General features: G+C 42.5%; 1 protein-coding gene across 3 annotated transcripts; it reads left to right on the forward strand.

The window, feature by feature from the left end:
- Positions 1-335: 335 nt before the first annotated feature.
- KCTD12 (potassium channel tetramerization domain containing 12) lies at positions 336-21,407 on the forward strand. 3 transcript variants are annotated; one of them, XR_011470754.1, is made up of 3 exons: positions 336-1,478; positions 20,094-20,275; positions 21,081-21,407. XR_011470754.1 is itself a non-coding variant. In XM_070408918.1 (1 exon), the coding sequence occupies exon 1, from the start codon at positions 526-528 to the stop codon at positions 1,498-1,500; it is 975 nt and encodes a 324-aa protein (XP_070265019.1). In that variant the 5' UTR covers positions 336-525; the 3' UTR covers positions 1,501-6,495. The 3 variants fall into 3 exon arrangements, 1 of the variants encoding a protein (XP_070265019.1); XR_011470755.1 differs by having other exon boundaries at positions 21,085-21,407; XM_070408918.1 differs by lacking the exons at positions 20,094-20,275; positions 21,081-21,407 and having other exon boundaries at positions 336-6,495.
- Positions 21,408-22,144: the final 737 nt, after the last annotated feature.

A 22,144-nucleotide genomic window follows, 5' to 3' on the forward strand; every position in this document is an offset into this window, starting at 1 on the left:
GCAGGCTCCCCTTCCGCAGGGGCCGGTACCAGCTGTGTCTGCTCACTTGGGTCAAGAAAGAAAGTTGGGCGGGAGTGGGAAGGGGCGGGGAGGAGAGAAACCGGTACTCGGCCCGCCCCCACGAGCTCGCGAGTCTGGGTGGAGCCAGCGGCCAGGCGCGGCTTCAGCGTTTAAAATGCAAATCGATTCCCCTCTCCCCCGCCCCCCTCCCGCCCCGGGGAGCGAGGCTCCGCCGCTCCGCAGCCGCCCCCGCCTCCTGCGCGCCGCGGCGCCCCGAGCGGGCGGCTCTACTTAAGCGGCGCGCGGGGCGCGACCTGGCACTCGCCTGGAGCGCGCGGGCGAGGCGGGCGGAGCGCACCGGAGCTCCCCGGGCTCACCGCGGCGCGCTCGCACGGCTCTGCTCCCGGGCTCCGGGCTGCGGAAGTGGCCAGGGCGCCGGGCTGAGCGAACGTCCCGGAAAGGCGGCTGCAGCTCCCGTGCGCGGCCCCGCTCCCTGCACTACCCCGGCCCGGCCGCCTCTTCGCCATGGCTCTGGCGAACAGCACCCGCGGATTACCCAACGGGGGCGGCGGGGGCGGCAGCGGCTCCTCGTCCTCCTCGGCAGAGCCGCCGCTGTTCCCCGATATCCTGGAGCTGAACGTGGGGGGCCAGGTCTATGTGACTCGGCGCTGCACCGTGGTGTCGGTGCCGGACTCGCTGCTCTGGCGCATGTTCACGCAGCAGCAGCCGCAGGAGCTGGCCCGGGACAGCAAAGGCCGCTTCTTTCTGGACCGAGACGGCTTCCTCTTCCGCTACATCCTGGATTACCTGCGGGACTTGCAGCTCGTGCTGCCCGACTACTTCCCCGAGCGCAGCCGGCTGCAGCGCGAGGCCGAGTACTTCGAGCTGCCCGAGCTCGTGCGCCGCCTCGGGGCGCCCCAGCAGCCCGGCCCGGGGCCCCCGCCGCACCCGAGGCGCGGGGTGCCCAAGGAGGGCTCGCTGGGAGACGAGCTGCTGTCGCTGGGCTACGCGGAGTCCGAGCAGCCGGAGGGCGCCACGGCCGGGGTGCCGTCGCCCACGCTGGAGCCGGCTAGCCGCAGCCCGTCCGGGGGAGCGGCGGGCCCGCTGCTCACGCCGTCCCAGTCGCTGGACGGGAGCCGGCGCTCGGGCTACATCACCATCGGCTACCGCGGCTCCTACACGATTGGGCGGGACGCGCAGGCGGACGCCAAGTTCCGGCGAGTGGCGCGCATCACCGTGTGCGGCAAGACCTCGCTGGCCAAGGAGGTGTTCGGGGACACCCTGAACGAGAGCCGGGACCCCGACCGGCCCCCCGAGCGCTACACCTCGCGCTATTACCTCAAGTTCAACTTCCTGGAGCAGGCTTTCGACAAGCTGTCCGAGTCGGGCTTCCACATGGTGGCGTGCAGTTCCACGGGCACCTGCGCCTTCGCCAGCGCAGACCAGAGCGAGGACAAGATCTGGACCAGCTACACCGAGTACGTCTTCTGCAGGGAGTGAGCTCCCCAGGCCCCCTCCCGACTCCAGCGCACCCATTCCCCCTCCTTCCCGCCCGGCAGAGGATTCTAGACTCCCCTTCCACCCACGCCCTCCGGTTCCCCTGTTCCCCACCTCCAGTAGCTGGGCTAGTCCTCCTCGTCCCCCACTTGAGAACCTGGAGCCGCAAACCCTTTCGGCCTTTTCGTCTTCTTTGGACCCCACTTAACCGAGAGAGCCCAGATATACTCCCTCCGCCCTTGCTTCCTCTGCCCCCCGCCTCAGACCACCCCTCCCCCAGTCTGTCCTTCAGTCTGGATCTAGTGGGGCAGTGGGGTCCAAAGTCACCAAGTACCTGGGAATGATGGGATTGTTCAGAACTTGACTGGACCCTGTCCAGCGTGTAGAAGATTCCTTGAAATCTTCTCAAGCCCTTATGACTCATTCCAGGTTTAGGAGGTTAGAATCGATAACACTGGGGACAGTGTTTTTCGCCCTCTTCAAAGGTAGAGTTTTAGAAGGCTGGATGAAAGACTGGACCTGGAATGAGGATCCCCTGAAGGCAGTTCAGTGACTGTAAATGAACAAAGTTTCGAAAAGTTACAGGTAGATGTAGGAGAAGACTCTAGTGCTGGCACAATGAAGGATCATATCTTCTCCACGCAGAAATGAAGGCCTTCGCCTGTGGCTTAAACTTGTTACTTGGAGAACGTGACTTCCAGCCTGAGGGAGCACCCTTTTTCCTCCGCTCACTGCCGGAAGCCCGTGTGGTTGGACGGGTGGACATGGCAGCAGTTCTTGGCAAGAGGGAGAAAGAGTCCTGCAGCTGACAGGGGCAGGACAGGCCAAGTCACCAAGCTCTTCGGGGGAGTCACCCCGGCAGTACTCAATGGAGCTGGGTAGTAATGCACGTCCTGGGGATTAGGAAAGCCCAAGCATTCTTGCAGTGAATGGCAGTAGCTCTTAAGACTTGGGGGGTGGGATGGGGAGGGAGGAAGGAGAGAAGGAGGGATGGGAAGGGAGGAACAGACATACTCATTTATTATTTGGAAGTTGGAAGTTTGTACCATCCGTTTGAGTACATGCACATTAAGAAAAAAAAAGTACACGAAAACACACAAAGCATTTTATAGAGATGAATAGCATCTACTCTTCACTGGCAGTTGATTGAACTGTTTTGAGTCCTAAACTTAGAAGTTGCTAATACTCATATAACCTAACCAAAGAGTTACCCAGTAGGGTTTACGTTATTGAACTTTATTTTCTGGTTGATAATACATCCTGAGTTTTTAAAAAATCTTATTTACTTGAGCAAACAAAATGTGTTTGATTTTGATTACTTAGACTTAAGATCTCTTATTAAAAACCCTTACTTTTCCCAAGCCCAGTCAATGTTGACTTCTGGGCAAACCTGAAAATTAGAAAATGCCACTTCTTGTATGTGGATTATTTGAAGTGAAGGTGGAATCTTTGTGAGTGACAGAGCTGCAGAGGAATAGAAACACCAAGGGCTGCCCATCTGTAGAGAGCTGTAAAAGGGAATGTTTTAAAATGAAGACAAGCAGTTAAAAGTGAGCTGAGCCATAAAATGGTGTTTTGGGTAAACGCAACGGAAACAGAAGGAGACCTGGTTGCCTTATACCTTTTCTCTAACATGGAATAAATTCCCACTGCATATCCCGTCTATACCATACGTGAAAGGAAGTGAATCCTTATCTTCCATGCTGTGAGGCTCCTTTGAATTATTCTGTGATGACTGAGAAGCCTTTCTTTTTTCATTTATTTCAGCATTTTTCTCTGGAGTATGTTTTTTAAGATTTTGTAAGAGTCTCTTTTCACTGTTCAAATTAGCGCTATTTTTCCTTCTTTTTAAAAATGAATCTTGTACTGTATCTTACTAGGTCCATAACAGATGTTAAGAATTGGAACTGTTTTATTCTTAGACTCATGTGATCCAATATGTATATACCATATATAAACATTTTACACAAATCATTTAGTTTTTTAATTCATTCACTAATGCTGTAATATTTCCTGTATTTGCCCCCAGTAACTTGCATCAGATGGTGTTTATACTAAGCAACATGTTTTGATGAGTTTCTTATGTCCTTTTCAATGGAGACCGGGTTAGGAAAAAATTCATAATTATAAAACTGAGTTTGCTCCGTATGGTTTTGCTTGGATATTAGTTGTATACTAATATGTCGATTAGCTGTTTACTTAAATCAAGGTACCTGTATTTTTAATCCATTGATTCTTTTTTTTTTTTAGTTGGGATAGAGAAAGTTTTGAGGTCTTTTATTGTGGTTGCATTTTTAGAAAGGTAAAGTTGGCTTTATACTGTATACAGAGATAGTAATCCTAAGGGAAGTGGAAGTAGACAGCCAGGAAGCCGTGTTTGCTTCCCTGTTGAGTGTGATCTCAGACTAGGTAATGCATCAGAACTTATCTCTGTTTCAAGCCTGAAATGATTTAGGAATGTTGCTCTCTGGCCAAATATGAGTGTCACAGAGACTTCTCTGCCCATATGGTATTCTGTTAGATTACTCAACAAAAATCACATAATTGAGAACATCTTAGAGGGCCAGATAAAACCGCCGACATATGGCAAGACTCTGAGGTTCTGATTTTTCCTTGTTAAATCTGCACAACTCCAGGAATGATGGGAAACCGCTAAAGTTTTGTCTCTGCCACGTAAGTCATAAGTTTTATCTTGTAAAACTTTGAGTTGAACTATTCCATACCAATTTTACTGTGCCCCCATCCTTGCTACCCTGTAATGCTCCCCTCCCCCATTTCATTATCTGAAAGACTGGGAATGTAATGGTTAGAAACAGTAAAGTGACTTCTTTTTCAAGGGATGACTGTCCCCTCTAAAGTTGGGAGCGGATACCAGAGAGCATTCTACTTTTAGCCCAAAGTAAAGGCTGGGTAAGAAACTCATTTTACATTCGGTAGAGAGTATAACAGGTAAGGATGACTTGACGGGGCACTTTTGGGTCCTTCCCTCCATGTGCTTTGGGGCAGAGAAGGACTACAAAGTGGCTGCAGTGTTTGTTGGTTGTCACCTGTGAGCTTAGATGGAATATTGAGATTTGAATAAACCCTGTAGAAGACACCACTCAAATAACTTGGGAGAATGTCATAAATTATTCAGGTAATTATGACTGCATTATCCTGATTCACTGTACATGCATTTACATATGTAATGGCTTTAATTACCATTTGACTCATAAATACAACTGAGTGACATTAGATTTTAATAACAAATTAAAATTTTTTTAATTTTTTAAAAAAGAATACATGTTGACAGTGGTGGTTAAAAAAACAGGTACCATGTTTAATGCTTTTGCGCCTAGTGTTTAACAAGTTGTCTGTTTTTTAATACATGTAGAATATGAACCAATTCACTCTAATTTTTCAAATTATATGTTGTGGAAAATATTCCTTGAAGATGTGAGACTTAATGTTTTTTTTATTTCCTCTTCAGTACTGTTTTTGTTCTTGTGTTTGTATTTGGCTTTTTGTATTGATCACAAAGTGATAATTTACAATACAAGCCAAAATTGTCTTCTCTTTCAATCCAGAACCATATATATGGGGCCTATTGCTTCTCTGAGGAAATGCCTAATCTGTGAATTCTCAGACAAAATAGGCAACTGGCCATGCTCATAACATATTCCAATTTTCATTGGAATTTTCTATGGAATGTTATTATTGTATTGAAGCCATGTAAGGTGAAGCTTTGATAACTTCTTACTTTTTAAATTATGGTAAATTCTAACCTAAGATTCAAACATTTTTGTATTCCACATGAAAAATGCTAAATTATACTGCAGCATTTAGAAAGTGTTGACTGGAGGGGTTGAATTCCTTAAGAATTTCTTTTACAGTTTAAATCATAAATACTTTTCTCAGTTGACTTAAATTTCTAAAATAGTAAACTGAATATTTGTATTATAAACCTACCAAAGTAAACACTTTGGAATTCTCTCTCTTTTTTTTTCTTACTGTAAGTCATTTAAAAACTGAATTAGTTTTCTTAGATGACCTAATCTGTCTCTTGAGAAATAAATAAAATACTCTTGTGTTTCCACTGGCTATACTACCTGAAATAGGGTTTCCTAGAGCCAGAAACAAGTTATGTTGAAGTTAACTTTACTTTGTCACAAGTTTGGATAATAAAAATCTAAGAGTATTAAAGTTTGAAGATTGAGATTTTTCTACTGGGGCCCTTGAAACTTGGAAGAAATTCAACCAGAATATCTATGTTACAGTATCATTTTGTGTGGTAGGAAGATGGACTCTAGTTGACTAAGAATTCTTGTTACCTTATACATTTTGTGATTTTCCCCCCCAAGCCAAGTTTTTAACTTTACATGTATTTTGACGTGTGTAAACATTAATTGTAATGTAAACTATTATACAACTGTCTTTGTGACTTTATAGGCAGGCAGATTTTGCTATTACTATTGAAAATAACTGATGACAATTCATTTATGACCACACAAGCAGCATTAGTGACATTTAATGATAAAAGGTTAAAACATTCATCATGGATGTTAATTTTGAAGATGTAAATTATGTATTATTTCCAGGCATCTGAAAAACTTATCTACTAAACAATGTAAGATTCCCACAGAGCTATCTGGAATTATTAAATTGTTAAAAATGTTGTCTTATATATCATAGAGCCATTTTCTCAAAAGAGAAGGGGAAAGGGAAAAATTGATTATACGATTACTAGGCTTTTCTAACAAAATGGAAAGCCAAGAAAAATATCCCTCTATATTTTTAGAAAGGCACTGATGAAGTCTTTGTAGACATGCCCAAAGTTTAAGTGAGAATTTCTTCAACTATCTAAATGCTCTAGAGATTTTTGTTCTCCCTGTTCACAACCAGTTGTATAACAGAAATACTCAATACTGTTTTCCTCCCAGTGTGTGAGTAATGAATCATTGATTATGTGACTTGTTATATATTCTATTAAACACTAAAGAATAAAACATTCACTCCTTATTTCTCTTGGCTCCTGGGTATGGATTGGCTTACACACTGGTCTGATTTCATTTAAAGGGTTCTCTGAATACTGGAAATGTTTCCCAAATTGTTGTGGGGCTAATGATTAACGTTTTCCATCAGAAGAACTCTTCACTGTGTAATTGGCCAGCTGGGCCAGTAGTCAACAAGCTGTTTCCTCAGAGTTTATTGTCAAGAACACCTGTTGTCAAGGTGGTTTGGTACTCAATGTGGAGGCGAAGTTTTTCACAAACATTTTCCCTGACCTCAATCTTCGCAACATATGCAAATTATTTTGGACATGGGGAATGTAGGTAGAGATGACCTCTTAAAAGTTTGTAGAGAAAAGGAAATAGAAACTGTGAGATAGGTCTTAATAAAAAGTACAATTCATGAAGGTAAAAGTCTAAAGAATGTTGGGGGAGGTTCTGCATTTTGGATATAGGGGTGCATTCTTGAATTATCTCCAGTCATTGATGTCCCTCCTCTTGCAAGAAAGCACAGTGCCTCCCAGACTGAGAAATCACTGAAGCTGGAACCAGGCCACACCAGCCTGGGTCTGCTGGGTCCTGGCCCAGGAAGCTGTGAGTCGGGCAGGGAGAGTGAGCCAGGCTTTGCCTTTCCTGTTTGCTTTTGCCTGTACTTCCTCTAGATAGCTTTTGTTTTAAAAGTGTGCATGTGTATGAGTATAAATAAACACACATACACAAGTTAATTTGTGAAAAATTTAAGCAATACAAGACTAATAAAAAGTAAATCTTCCTCCTTCAATAATCCTTTGTTTTTTTTTTTCCCCAGGGGTAACCAGCCAGCCAGTGGTATCTCTCTCTCTCTTTCTCTCTCTCTCTCTCTCTCTCTCTCTCTCTCTCTCTCTCTCTCAATATATATATATATATATATGCAAATATATGGACTCCTTGCCTTTATTCTGTTCAGTAGGAATTACTCCTATTCGGTGCCTTGCTTTTTTCTTCTAACCACATATCCTAGAGCTCTTGGAGTGCCTGTGAATGGGGTTCAGGGCAGTCTGTTTCAGAATATACACTTTGGCATGCAGGTTATTTTGAGCTGAAGACAATTGAGACCCAACAGACTCAAGAAGAGCTTCTTACCTCTCCCTTAATTGCCTGACATAATTTAGACAAGGGGCCTATAGGAAGAAAGCTATTAGCAGAGAGAGCTCTTTCCTCTTATTAATGTCCTGTATAAATTTAATTATTAGATCAGCCAAAGAACGTAGAAGGGCAGAGGGGACAAGTTTTCCTGTCATACACATTCATGAACACATAGCAATGATCTACCTCCTTTTATTTGATGGCTGCATGATACTCCTCATGACATGCCATTTCAGATGTGCTGTAATTTGTTTTACAAATCCTTTCTTGATAGGTGTTCAAGTTTCCAGGTATTTTGGTTCTAATCCAAAGAGTACTGTATTGAATATCTTTTTACATATATGCTAGTATATCTCAGGCTTTCTTTTTGGATGAAGTTGTTCTAAGAAAGAAATCACCTGGAGGTACTTTTTTCTTTAGGGGCTATGGAAACTAGGATTCACTTGCAGTTCTCAAGGGAATGGGGATGATGGTGGTATGAAATAACTCTAGAATCATTTTAGGTATACAAGTATGAAGTTTTATATAAATTTAATATTGAGGAAAGTCCACCTCTCTTTTTTTCTATTTCTGAAATTCCTCCTCCTCCTATTTCTATTCTAGTTTTTAAAAAAATAATTATGGCCAACACTTGTTTTTTAGGAATCTACACTAATAAAAGGGTAACATGGTAATTAGACCGGGAGACCTTCTGGACGTCCTTCTGGACAAAGCCATGGTGGCGGGGCGGAGGCAGAGGTGGTTAGGGGCGATCAGGCCAGGAGGGGAGGGCAGTTGAGGGTGAGCAGGCCAGTGTGGGGGGGCAGTTGGAGGCAAGCAGGCCAGCAAGGGGGACACTGGGGGCAAGAAGGTCAGCAGGCAGAGTGGTTAGGGGTGATCAGGCAGGCAGGCAGGTTAGCGGTTAGGAGCCAGTGGTCCCGGATTGCAAGGGGGATGTCCGAATGCTGGTTAGGCCTGTGGGATCAGGTCTAAACCAGCATTCGGACATCCTATGAGGGGCACCAGATTAGAGAGGGTGCAGGCTGGGCGGAGGGACACCCCCACCCCCAACCCCCATGCATGAATTTCGTTCACCAGGTCACTAGTATAGTATATAAGGAGGAGCCAGAATGTATCCCATACTTCTTAATGAGGCACCTCTTGAAGAATTAGAAAGAGATGGGAATCTTTAGGATAAATATGGAGTATACTGTTCTGGAATATCAAGCTAATTGAGATTTGTACATATGAGTTGAGGAATTATAGTTATGCGCTTTTTAATGACTGGGATATATTCTGGGAAATGCATTACTAGATGGGTGGTTTTATCATTGTGCGAACATCAGAAAGCACACTTACACAAACCTATATGGTATAGACTACTACACACCTAGGCTACGAGGTATAGACCAGTGGTTGGCAAACTGCGGCTCAGCAAACTGCAGCTCACGAGCCACATGCGGCTCTTTGGCCCCTTGAGTGTGGCTCTTCCACAAAATACCGACTTCTGCGCATGGACCACGAAGTTTCAATCGCACTGTACGTGCGCGCCCGCACGTGGTATTTTGTGGAAGAACCACACTCAAGGGGCCAAAGAGCCGCATGTAGCTGACGAGCCGCAGTTTGCCAACCACTGGTACAGACTATTACTTCTGGGCTAGAAAACCTGTATAGCATGTTACAATTCCGAATACTGTAGGCAATTGTAACACAATGGTAATTGTATGCCTAAAAACATAGAAAAGAATAGTTTTGGGCTTTTGGTCAAGATAGTGGTGCAGGTAAATGTGGTACTCTCCTCCTCCCACAACCACATCAAAATTACAACTAAACGCCCTGACTGGTTTGGCTCAGTGTATAGAGCAGGGGTGGGCAAACTTTTTGACTCGAGGTCCACAATGGGTGCTTAAACTGGACCGGAGGGCCGGAACAAAAGCATGGATGGAGTGTTTGTGTGAACTAATATAAATTCAAAGTAAACATCATTACATAAAAGGGTACGGTCTTTTTTTTTTTTTTTTAGTTTTATTCATTTCAAACGGGCCGGATCCGGCCCGCGGGCCGTAGTTTGCCCACGGCTGGTATAGAGCATTGGCCTGCGGACTGAAAGGTCCCAGGTTCGATTCTGGTCAAGAGCATGTACCTTGGTTGCGGGCACATCCCCGGTAGGGGGTGTGCAGGAGGCAGCGGATCGATGTTTCTTTTTCATCGATGTTTCTAACTCTCTATCCCTCTCCCTTCCTCTCTGTAAAAAATCAATAAAATATATTTTTAAAAAATTACAACTAAACTACAGAACAGCCATCATTCAGAATTGCCTGATATCTAGCTGAACTGGAATCCTACCCCTAAGGATATAAAGAAGAAGCCACATTGAGACTGGTAGGAGGGGCATAGAGGCATAACAGGCTGGTACCACAACACATGTGGCAGATAAAAACTGGGAGGAATATCTTGGTTGCGGAGGTCTTCTCTGAGGGGGTAGGGTTGGGAGGGTTCCCAGCCCTACACCAGGTATCCCAGTCCAGGGTTCCAGTGCCAGGAAGAGAAGTCACCATAACTTCTGGCTGTAAAAACCAGCTGGGATTGAGACTGAGTGACACAAAGGGCTGCTGGAGTCCCAGTCAGTTCCTCTTAAGGGGCCCACACATGGACTTACTCAGACTTACACCCTCTGAGTTCCAGTGCTGGGGCAGCAGCCTAAAAGAGTTTGGTAACATACAGGGGATAATTGAATTGTCTGGCATAAGGTGAGAACTGGAGGGGAAGCTTTCTCCCAGGTGAAAGTGCTAGAAGAGGCCATTGTTTTCTTTCTGAGTCCTCCTCCACAGAGCTGGCAGGTGCCAAATCTGAGTCTCCATAAACATAGCTCACCCTGTTCACCCTGTTCTGGTGATTTCCTTAGACCTGCCCCAGTAACTTGTGGGCCCACCTAATCTATTTCCAGTGGTATTTCCATGTGACTGGAATGTCTTGGCTTATGCTTCAGACTTTCCTAAAATCTCTCAAACAAATAGCATCTTGCCCTGTACCTCTCACCAAGTGGCCCCAAGCCCAGCACTAGTAGCAGCCATCTGCAGATAGCTTTATTTCAGATAGTTCTGGGCAGAACATAGGCCGTGGCTGACCTTGGCTTGCACCTCTCAGGCAGCCCAGAGCTAGCACACCTGGTGGATAGCTTCAGACCACATCAAAACACCACCCAGCCACCTCCACAAGCTACAGACTCAAGGGCTGGACTCAGTGGGCAGCAGAACCTCTCTGAATTAAGTCCTGCTCTATTGGATGGGCTCCTATAAAGCTGATTCTCCACTGTGGTTGCAGCCAGTCCTTGTAGCCAATGGACCTTGGAGTACATCACTCCTATTGATGTGCCAACAGTAATCAATGCCCAACTACAACAGAAGGGTGTACACAGACCATGTAGAGGGAGGTGCACCTGGAGACTCCAGCTTGGGTGAACAGGGAGGTTGTGTCCCTGGACCCTACACCTACTACATAAGCCTGGGAGACATAGCATCTCTACTTAATACATAGAAACAAATACAGGAAAGCTGCCAATATGAGGAGACAAAGAAACATGTCTCAAGTGAAAGAACAAGACAAAACTCCAGAAAAATAACTAAACAAAATGGAGACAAGCAATCAACTAGATGCAGAGTTCCAAACACTGTGTAAGGATGCTCAATGAACTCAAGGGAAGAGTAGATGAACTTAGAGAAAACTTCAACAGCATAAAAGAAAAAAAAATGGATATCATAGAAAAAGCCAGTCAGAAATGAAGGACATAATAACTAATATGAAGAATAATTTATAGGGAATCAACAGTTAAGTAGGTGAAGTCAAAAATCAAAATAGTTATCTATAATAATAAAAGCGTAAAATGCTAATTAGACTGGACATCCTTCCGGATGTCCTTCCAGACGATCTTCTGGACAAAGCCGGGGCTGTGAGGAAAGCCCAGGTCCTGGGTGCCTGCTGGCAGCCGGCGGAAGGAAGGCCTACTCTTGCGTGAATTTTGTGCATCGGGCCTCTAGTTTGGAATATAAGGAAGCAAAAAACACCCAATCAAAACAGCAAAAAGAAAAAAGAACCCTGGCCCCCCTCCCAAATGAGAATAGTGTAAGGAGCTATGGGACAACTTCAAGTGTACCAACATTTGCATCATAGGGGTGCCAGAAGGAGGAAAAGAGAGCAAGAAATTGAAACCTATTTTAAAAAATAATGACGGAAAACTTCCCTAACCTGTCATGCAGTTTTACCTGAGATTTGTTGTTAAGGGCCGTTAGAATACACTGGGCTTGCCCTAGCTGGTTTGGTTCAGTGGATAGAGCATCAGCCTGCAGACTGAAGGGTCCCGGGATCGATTCTGGTCAAGGGCACATGCCTGGGTTGTGGGCTCGATCCCCAGTAGGGGGCATGCAGGGGGCAACCAATCAATGATTCTCTCATCATTGATGTTTCTATCTCTCTCTCCCTTCCTCTCTGAAATCAATACAAAAATATTAAAAAAAAAAAAAGAATACACTGGGCTTAATTTATGTCAGCTGGGACTCAGGGGGAAGGCAGAGCCACTCCCTGAGGGCGGGACCAGTCAAAGACTGGACGCCACTCAGTCTGACTCTCCCGCCCAGTGTTAAGGGGATGGATCTCATGATGTCAAAGGCCCATCCTGATGTGATGTAACTTCCTGTAATTCGAGTATATAATAAATCAGCTTTTGGAGCTGGCTCTCTCTGTGTGCTCTGTCCCTCCAGAGGGCTGGTACCACACCCAGTGCAAGCTTTTAATCTATTTTATGTCTGTCTTTCATTATTCTTTAATCCCGAAAGTGCCTCCTACTTGCACGAACCGGTTCAAGTCTCCCTCTCTGTGCGGGATGCAGAGAGGAGACCCCAGCCCCAACACACCGGTCATATTTGTTTGCAGTAATATAGGGAGCACCTTGTTTCAATGAGGAACTCTTTTCTCCTGTTAATCTTTAGATCTCATCAAGAGACATTTGGTGTCTTTAGTGAGACCTAGTCAATTGTAAGTACTTTATAGAGCACTGGTTCTAATGCATCAAGAATCCCGAAATAGCAATGCATTCTTTCAGCTTCCAACAGTCATTAAGTGAGCCCCTAATATATTTGAGACATAGCCCTCTCCTTTCAGGCATTTTCCTTTCCTTAAACAACAGAGAGCAAAATTATGAACTGCCAGTTAAAGGGCCTTTATTTCTGGAACAATCAGATATCACAGAAAACAGTATTGTTGGGCCTAATACATTTTTCATGTTTGGAGTTTTACTAAAAACAATTCCCCTCCCCCCATTTTTCAAAGTGAAAAAGGTGAAGCATAATAATGGCAAATTTTAAAATTAGTTTTTGGACTTTTCCTTTATGATAGTGACTGATAACATTTCTTAAGTTACTTATAAATTATTCCTCATTAATTCATTATTATTCTCCATGCTAATACTTTTTGGGTGAGTGAGGAGAAGAATCCAAAGCAAGAGCAAGCTCTCATTTCTGTATACAGAAGAAAAAGGAAGAAATAACTTTTTGTTCAACCTTTTTCTTTCTTCCTTAGAAAGCATTGACTAAAAATCACAGGGTAGAATGCGGAACCTGAAGGAAATGAAAGTAGGAATTTAGACTCCTGGGTGACTTGGGTTGTTTGCTTCTACTTTATGGCATGGTCTTAGTCTTAGTCTTCATTCGACATCTATTTGCACATTCATAGGCAGGGGGAAAGTGCCTGCTTCTTTATATTTGCCTTAAAGCTCAACACAGTGCCTAGCAAATAATAGATGATTAATAAAAACTTGTTGAATGAATGAATGCTCATGTTAATTTACCCCTTTTTTATGTATTAGGAAGAAAAAAGAACTAACTTAAAATTTGCTCTTTTTTTTGTGTGTGTGTGTGTAACACTACCAAGAATCAATACTTCTTCTTTATACATAAACTAGAGGCCCAATGCATGAAATTTGTGCAAGAGTAGGCCTTCCTTTCCCCAGCTGCTGGCACCGGTTTCCCTCTAGCACCCGAGACCCGGGCTTCTCTCCAGCTGCCAGCAGGCACCAGGGACCCAGGCTTCCCTCGCAGCCCCAGCTTCATCCGGAAGGTCATCTGGTCTAATTAGCATATTATGCTTTTATTATTATAGATATATTTCTTGGAGGAATTGTGACTACAGTTTTATAAATAAATACATAAAAATGACTATCCTTTTTTTGACTTGAAAGTCCAAGAGATTGATATGAGACAAACTGATTTGGGTTTTTTTTTTTTCCGAATAGTTATTAGGTGGTAGCTACTTCAATGCCTGAAATGCTTGACAATGTTTTGATTTTATGATGGAAGTCAAGTTCACTGACAGTCATATTATAGGCTTTTCTCTGGGGCTGTTATTTGTTACAGAGTTTTGAAAATATTAACTGGAAAATTTCAAGAGGTGCCTCTTAAGAGCTGTAGAAAAGAAATTTGATCTCCCTGAAATGCTAGAGTATACTGTTCCAAATGTTCTGCTGGTGAGAGTTGTGGGTTTTTAAAATGATAGTAGCAAGGACTATTAAAAAAAATCAGTGATCTGTGCAATGATGCTCTGACCTTAGAATAGCAGCTATGTTCTTTTTTTTCTCTTCTGCTTAGAACCATGTGTTTTCTTCCTTTCTTCCTTCCTTTCTTTCTTTCTTTCTTTCTTTCTTTCTTTCTTTCTTTCTTTCTTTCTTTCTTTCTTCTTTATTGTTGAGAGTATTACAGATGTACCACCCCCCCCCATTTTTTCCCCTCATTGTCCTCTGCCACCTGGATTCTGCCATCCCCAGGCCTTCACCACTCTATTGTCCGTGTTCATGGGTAATGCATATATGCATATAAGTTCTTTAGCTAATCTCTTCTCACCTCCCTCCCTCACTTCCGTTGAGATTTCTCAGTCTGTTCCATGTTTCCATGCCACTGATTCCATTTTATTTATCAGTTTATTTTATTCATTGGCTTTCTCATTCATTTATTTTGATTTTTAGATTCAGTTGTTGATAGGTATGTATTTATTGCCATTTTATTGTTCATATTTCCTCCTCCTCCTCCTCCTCCTTCTTCTCCTCCTCCTCCTCCTCCTCCAGAAGATTCTTCAACATTTCATGTAATATTAGTTTGGTGGTAATGAACTCTTTTAGCTTTTTCTTGTCTATGAAACTCTTTATCTGACCCTCAATTCTAAATGACAGCTTTGGTGGGTAGAGTAATCTTGGTTGTAGGTCCTTGCTATTCATCGCTTTGGATATTTCTTGCAACTCCCTCTGGCCTGCAAAATTTCTGTTGAGAAATCAGCTGACAGTTGGATGGGTGCTCCCTTGTAGGTAACTAACCACTTTTCTCTTGCTGCTTTTAAGATTCTGTCTTTGTCTTTAACTTTTGGCATTTTAATGGTGTGGACCTCGTTGAGTTGATCTTGTTTGGTACTCTCCTGGACTTGTTTGTCTATTTCTTTCACCAGGTATGGGAAATTTTTTTGTCATTACTTCTTGAAATAGGTTTTCAATTTTTTGCTCCCTCTCTTCTCCTTCTGGCATCCCCATGAAGTGAATGTTGGTACCTTTGAAGTTGTCCCAGAGGCTCCTTCTTCATATACTTGGATTCTTTTTTTCTTTTTGCTATTCTGATTGGGTCTTTTTTGTTTCCTCACATTCTAAATCGCTGATTTGATTCTTGAAGACTTCTACTCTACCATTGATTCCAATGGTAGAGTAGAAGATGTAAATTACTCTTCATTTCAGTTAATGTATCCTTCATTTCTGGCTGGTCCTTTTTCGTGTCTCACTAATTTCCTTGAAATTCTCACTAAGTTCCTTGAAGGTCTCATTTAGTTCTTTGAGCATCCTTATAACCATTGTTTTGAACTCTGTACCTAGTAGTTTGCTTGCTTCCATTACATTTAGTTCTTTTTCTGGAGATTTCTTCTGTTCTTTTATTTGTGACATGTTTCTTTGTCTCTGCATTTTGGCTGCTTCCCTGTGTTTGTTTCAGAACCACGTGTTTTCAAAGTATAAGTTCTCTCCAAGTTTATGTCAGAAACACAGCTGTTAGGTCAAAGTTTTGCTGACTAGATCTGAGAATGTTACTTTTAAAATGTGCGCAAGAAACAGCAGCAATACTATAGGTTGAATGTTTGTGTAACACCCCCCCCCCCCATTCATATGTTGCAATTCTAAGTCCCAATGTGATGGTACTTGGACATGGGGCCTTAGGTCATAAGGGTGGAACCCTCATTAAATGGAATTAGTGCCCTTATAGGAGAGACTCCAGAGAGATCTCTTGTTTCTTATTCCATGTAGATATAGAGAGAAGACATCCATCCATGAATCAGAAAGTGGCCCCTGATCAGATGCTGAATCTGTCAGCTCCTTGATCTTGGACTTTCCAGCTTCCAGAACTATGTGGAATTACTGTTTGTTATGTAAGCCACTCAGTCTATGATATTTTTGTTAGAACAGGCCAAAGTGACTATAACAAAGTTTCACAACAGTGAAACTTCATTATATTGTTGTTCTATTTCTTGTCTATAATGTGTAGTTTCCTTCTCCCAGTGTCTTAGAAGAATTCTCAATAAAGCTTTATGTAATTTAATTCTAGATTTTACTCAATGTGAGGAAAGTAAGGGAAATCAATGCTTTTGTTTTAGTTTCTGATTCTAACAGATGAAAAGAGTCTTGAGCTCGAAACTTTTTACCTTTGTCTTTAACCCACTCTATTTTATAAACTAAGATGTAACTGATAAATCTATCAGTGACTGCCCAGTTAAAAGGACAATATTAGCTTTCACTTAGCTACAGGAAATTAACCAGAAATTGTCATTAGCCAAGAAAGAGCAGAGAGAAGGGAGTCACCCTCTCTTTAAAAAAGTTGAGTTAAATTTGCCCCACACTATAGTGAAGAACTATGGGAAACTTACTCTTTAAATGTGACATGCCTTTTCTATATAGGGAAGTTTTATAACTAGGGCTAGAGTACTATAAAAGGAAATTGATCTTGGAGATATGTTTTATGATTATTACCACCATTAACTTCAGTCTTTGTCTCTCAGAAAATGAGAGTGTCTGTAGTTCTTAGAAAAAAAACCAAACAATGAAGAAATGTTTTTCTTAATTTCGAAGTTTGAAATTTTGTGATTGTTGGATAATATGCTATATTCCAAAGAATTTCCATGGTCTTTATGAAATACATAAAGATAAAATAAGCATTATTGATAAAACCAGACCAAGAGAAGCTAAAATAAAGTATATTAATAAAGCCAGGACTAAGTGAAGTTAAAATAAACGTTACTAATAAAGCTTTAAGAAACTCCTATCTTCCTTTGTAGTTAATACTTTGCATCTGTTAAGCCAGAGACAGTCTATTGTAAAAGCTAAAAGCTTAAAAACAGCAACTGGATGAGCATACTTTTGTCTTAATATAATTTAACCAATGTCCATAATATCTTTTAAAGCAAAGTGAAGTATATTTGTTAAAAATAAAAATTTAATTTTGCAGATACAAATACATACTTGTCTTATCAATAACCCTGTAGTCTATGTACTATTCAAGGAAACCAGAAGCTGTTTGCACATGTTAAGTTCCCCTGGGCTGTTGCCTGGGCTGTTGAGGAATAAAGAAAGGACAGGGTTAGTTAAGCATGTATAGCGGGAATGTATGAAGCATATCTATGAAAAGACAAGAATTCTCTTTCTATATATGAAAGTTGAATTCATAAACCTGTATAGATGCTGTCCTTCAATCATTTTGGTAGACTTTACATTTATTTCAATAAGAGCTATAAGAAATTAACTTAGAACATTAAATAGATTATTAGTAGACAGTAGGGAGGAAATATCTACTAAGAATTGTCGATATTGGAAAAGATGAAAAAGTTCTGGAGATGAATGGTGGTGATGGCTACACAACAATATGAATGTACTTGATGTTGCAGTACAAGACAGTTAAAATGGTAAATTGTATGCTATATATATTTTATCACAATAAAAGTACTGTGAGTTTAGCCTGGCTAGTGTGGCTCAGTGGCTGAGTGTTGACCTAGTAACTTGAAGGTAATGAATGGGTTTGATTCCCAGTCAGGGCACATGTCCAGGTTGCAGGCTTGATCACCAGTGTGGGGTGTGCAGGAGCCTATCAATGATTCTCTCTCATCATTATTTCTCTTGCTCTCTCCCTTTCCCTTCCTAAAAGAAAAATTATATGAGTTTAATGAAGATGACATGAGAAATATAGAAAGTTACAAAAAGAATAAAAATTCTTATATAAGCTTACTGAAAGTGTCATTGAAATCACCTCTAATTATAATGAATAGCTATGGAAAGTCACCCCCTCTGATGTGTGATGCCAGTGATGTAAATGCTCAAACACATTAGCAATTCTTCATTCCGGTGAGTTATGAATCATGCAGTAAAATCAGTCTAATAACTCTTGGTGATCTTTTAATTTCTTAAAATTTGAGAATATGTGTTTGTGTAATTATGTGCTTAAATTTGTATTATGTGAATTTTCTATTTTTGATGCTTCATCCCTCTCCATTAGCTCAAATAATTAAGAGTGGCTACTCAAATTGAATTGAAATGAAATTCCACCCAATTTGGAATTTCAAAAGGCTTTGCAAGAACATTATAATTCCCATTACACAAGTGAGAGGAAGAAATGAATACTTGTTCAGGAGGGTAAGTATGCTTAGAGTTAGGAACCAACTTAGCATTTCTAAAGTTAAGAAGGGTTCTGGCCTATGTGCTCTCTATTAATACTCTCATTGTTATATAAATTAACTTAGTGCTTACAGGGCTTATAAGATAAAGCCAGCATTTATGGGACAAAGGTATGTAATGGAGAAATCATACTCTATCATCTGTAATGGGAAGATTAAGAATAATACACACAAAAATTTGTGTTAGCTGCATTGGGACTGGTATCATTTGGAAAGTTGAATCAAAGCTAAAGGTTGCTAACTCAGAAGGGAGAAGATGCCTCAGAGTAACAGATTGTAAACTTGGGTGAAATTGGAACTAGGAGGAATATATATATCAGATGGAAGAGGAGCCAATTCCACTGAAGTAGTTTGGGAGATTAGACAAATAGAACAGTGGTTTTCAATGGAGTGGGGGAATGGAAATTCTTCCCCCTTTCCAGGGATCATATGGCAATGTCTAGAGACAAGTTGGGGGAAGGGTACTACTGGTATCTGGTGAGCACAGAACAGGGATGCTGCTAAGCATCTTATTAATGTACAGGGGAGGGAGGGCAGTTTAGGGGTCCCAGATTGGAGAGTACAGGCTGGGATGAGAGAACACTCCCCCCCCACCCCCCACAGTGCACAAGTTTTATGGACTGGGCCTCTAGGCTATAATAATAAAAGTGTAATATGCTAATTAGACCAAACGGCTGAACAGTGGAACGACCTCTGGATGAAGCCAGGGCTCGCAGCTGACTGTGAGGGCTGAGGCAGCCGCTGCGGCTGTGAGGGCCAAGCCCCTTGCATGAATTTCTTGCATCGGGCCTCTAGTAAATACATAAAACAGTAACATAGTCGTTTATTATCATTATCATGAATCATGTACTGTGTGTAACTGTATGTGCTATACTCTTATACAAGTGGTAGTGCAGTAGGCTTGTTTGCACCAGCATCAGCACAGACACATGAGTAATGCATTGCTTTACGCTGCAACTCATGTTGGCTGTGACATCACTAGGTGATAGGACTTTTTCAGCTTCATTAAAATGTTATAGGACCACCATGGTATATGGTATATAAGGTCCATCATTAACCAAAGCATTGTTAGGTGGTGTAAGATTGTGTAAGAATGAGAATGACAGTATGAGAGGAGAAATGAAAAGCCATCAAACTAGAAGTATCTTGGAGAAAGTGCCCAAAACAAGCTGGTAAAGGCAGCTTGTTTTCCCACCTGGATGAACTGGCCTGAAGGATGCCTCTTACAGCCTTTTCAGAGGGGTATCCTTTGTCTGCCTTTTCCAGTTTGGAAACCTTCCGAGGAAAACATTCCTTTCTAGTAGAAAGAGAATGAGAGTGAAAGCATTCTTTGTCTGCAGATTCCTGGGACGGCTTTGAAGAGACTGAGTAAATGACTGGTGGTGAGAATCTGTTCCATTTTCATTTGTCTCTGGCAGGGCCTGGTGGCAATTTAATATTCTTTATTATTATTTTACATGCAACTTCCTTCCTAGCTTATGATTCCTGTCAGAACTGTGTATTAGTAGCCATTAGTCATTTTTCTTGGGTTGGCCTATAATGCTTCAAAGGAGGGCTGGTGTATTTCAGTAATTTTGCTTGCAATTTGATTTGCGTTCTCTAGAATCCCAATTTGGTTTCATCAGCACATTTCAACATACAACAGCTGGGCCCCTGGATGGGCTCATTTACATACATTAGCAGCTGAAAGCCAAGCTCCAGCGACCCAGAAGATAGACTGATATTTTCTGGGAGATTCACCTGACATTTTTTTCTTTTTCTTTTTAGAAATAAACCCCGCCTCCCTATTTGTAACTGCGTCAGTGACAATATCCTGTGAATGATTAAAACAGAACAAAACAAAACAAACCCAAAACTGTTGGTCTCCAGACAACTTTTAACCTAAAATGCTTTGATAAAAAGCCTTGCAGGATAATCAGAGGATATGTTCTGTCCGACTCCAGAGTCAGGTAAGAACATTGTCCCAACCCATTGATACCATGACAATAACCTGGTGCGTAATAACAGGAAAGGAGCAAAGGGGAGACTAGATAATATAGGCAAGCCGTTTATACAGCTTTGCCAGGACGCTGCAGTTAACATTCTCCAAGTCTGTTTCCTGCAGATGGCTGGGGGAAAAGACTGGACTCAGGCAGTTTAGACATATGCCCAGGAAGGTCTGGGTGATGTGGGAGGATGCTGACCTGTCAGTCACACCTGGGAACAAGTCAATGGCTAGAATAGGCCTGGCGACTGACTGCAAGGGTGTGAAATCTGAGATACTTAGGTCCTGAACAAAGGAAGTTCTCTCTCTTGCTCTTGGTGCTCTTGGCCCTCTCCCACTTCTGGCTTGTGGGGCTCACACGCCCTGCATTCTCCCAGATGGCCCATAGCCATGTGGACGCCACACAATGGACTAATGGACTTTAACTGGCCTGAAGCTACTTCGGACTCAGCTCCACCCTGGAAAGGAAACTCTGGACACTGGCCTTGCTTTCAGTTCTGCTAAAAGCCCCAGCTGCACATTTTCTAGGACTGGCTTAAAGACACCGGTACTTTGCAAACTAAGGGATATAATTCCATGTAAATAAAAGCCACTCATTCTCCCATGTCAGTCTTAGAAAATTCCTTTTCTCATGATATCACAAGGATCCCGTTCCCACTAGTGACGGAGTAATTATGTTAGGGGCAGAAATAGAATAGTGGGGGCTAGTTATAATTATAAAAAATATTAATCATGCTCTGTTAACCGTGATTGTTCTGTTTGGATTGGAGAAAGCACATTCTAACCTGGCTGAGAGTTGCACGCCCTGGGACAGGAATGCAATCCATTCTTCTTTTTCTGAGGACGGCCTGTCATCATGGAAAGATGAACAACCTTGTTGCTGAACCAATCTGGTCTCGGAGGGCCGGCCATTTACACCTCCCCCAGCCTGCATTGCCTATAACCTGTAACCATTATATCTTGCCTACTTCCCCATGCTTGTAATTCCTACTTTTCCATGCAATCTTTGTCCGTTCTCCCCTCTACCCAATATAAGCAGCTGGCTTATGGGAAGGGGACAGCAGGATTTTGTGGACGATCTACTGCTCTCCTGTACCGCCAGCGTCATTGAAATAAATGTTCATATATGATTCAACTCTGTCTCTGCTTAATTGGCTCAAGTTGTGACAGGGAGCCCAGACTCATAGGTTATCCAGTTTCAATTCCACCCATCCAATCCTCTGGCAACATTATCATAAATATTTTTATTATTAGATAAATGGTAGAGGAACCAGCTTCTTAATTGGCCAGTGGTTGGCGAAAGGCAGATAATCCATTAATCCATAAACGTCATTGTGACTGAGACCCTGAGCATGACACTGGACAGTCATGGCATGAGAAGGACATTGTGTAAGCTTTGTGGAAAACTTGGAATTCTTTTCACCATTTCCTTTGCTTATGTTTAAATTCTTGGACTGTGGTCTTGGTTTGTGTGGTAGGCTGAAAAATGCTTCCCTCTGCCCCACCTCCCTCAGAAATATCTCCATCTGAATTCCTGGACCCTACAAGTATGATAAAAGTGTCTTTGCAGATGTTGATTGAGTTAAGGATTTTGAGATGAGATTATTTGGATTATCCTGGGGGGCCCAAAATGCCAGGATAAGAGAGAGGCAGAGGGAGATTTGAGCACAGACAGAAGAGGAGTAGGCCTGTGACCACAGAGGCAGAGACTGGCCACAGGGCAAGGAATGCTGCAACCACCAGAAACCGGAATTGGCAAGGAGAGGATTTTCCTAGGGCCTGTGGAGGAAATGTGGCCCTGCCAGCACTTTAATTTCAGCCCAGTGAAACTGAT

The sequence above is a fragment of the Myotis yumanensis genome, unplaced genomic scaffold (assembly GCF_028538775.1).
Source record: "Myotis yumanensis isolate MYYU_CA2020_CCGP unplaced genomic scaffold, mMyoYum1.0.hap1 SCAF_3, whole genome shotgun sequence".
NCBI lineage: Eukaryota > Metazoa > Chordata > Mammalia > Chiroptera > Vespertilionidae > Myotis > Myotis yumanensis.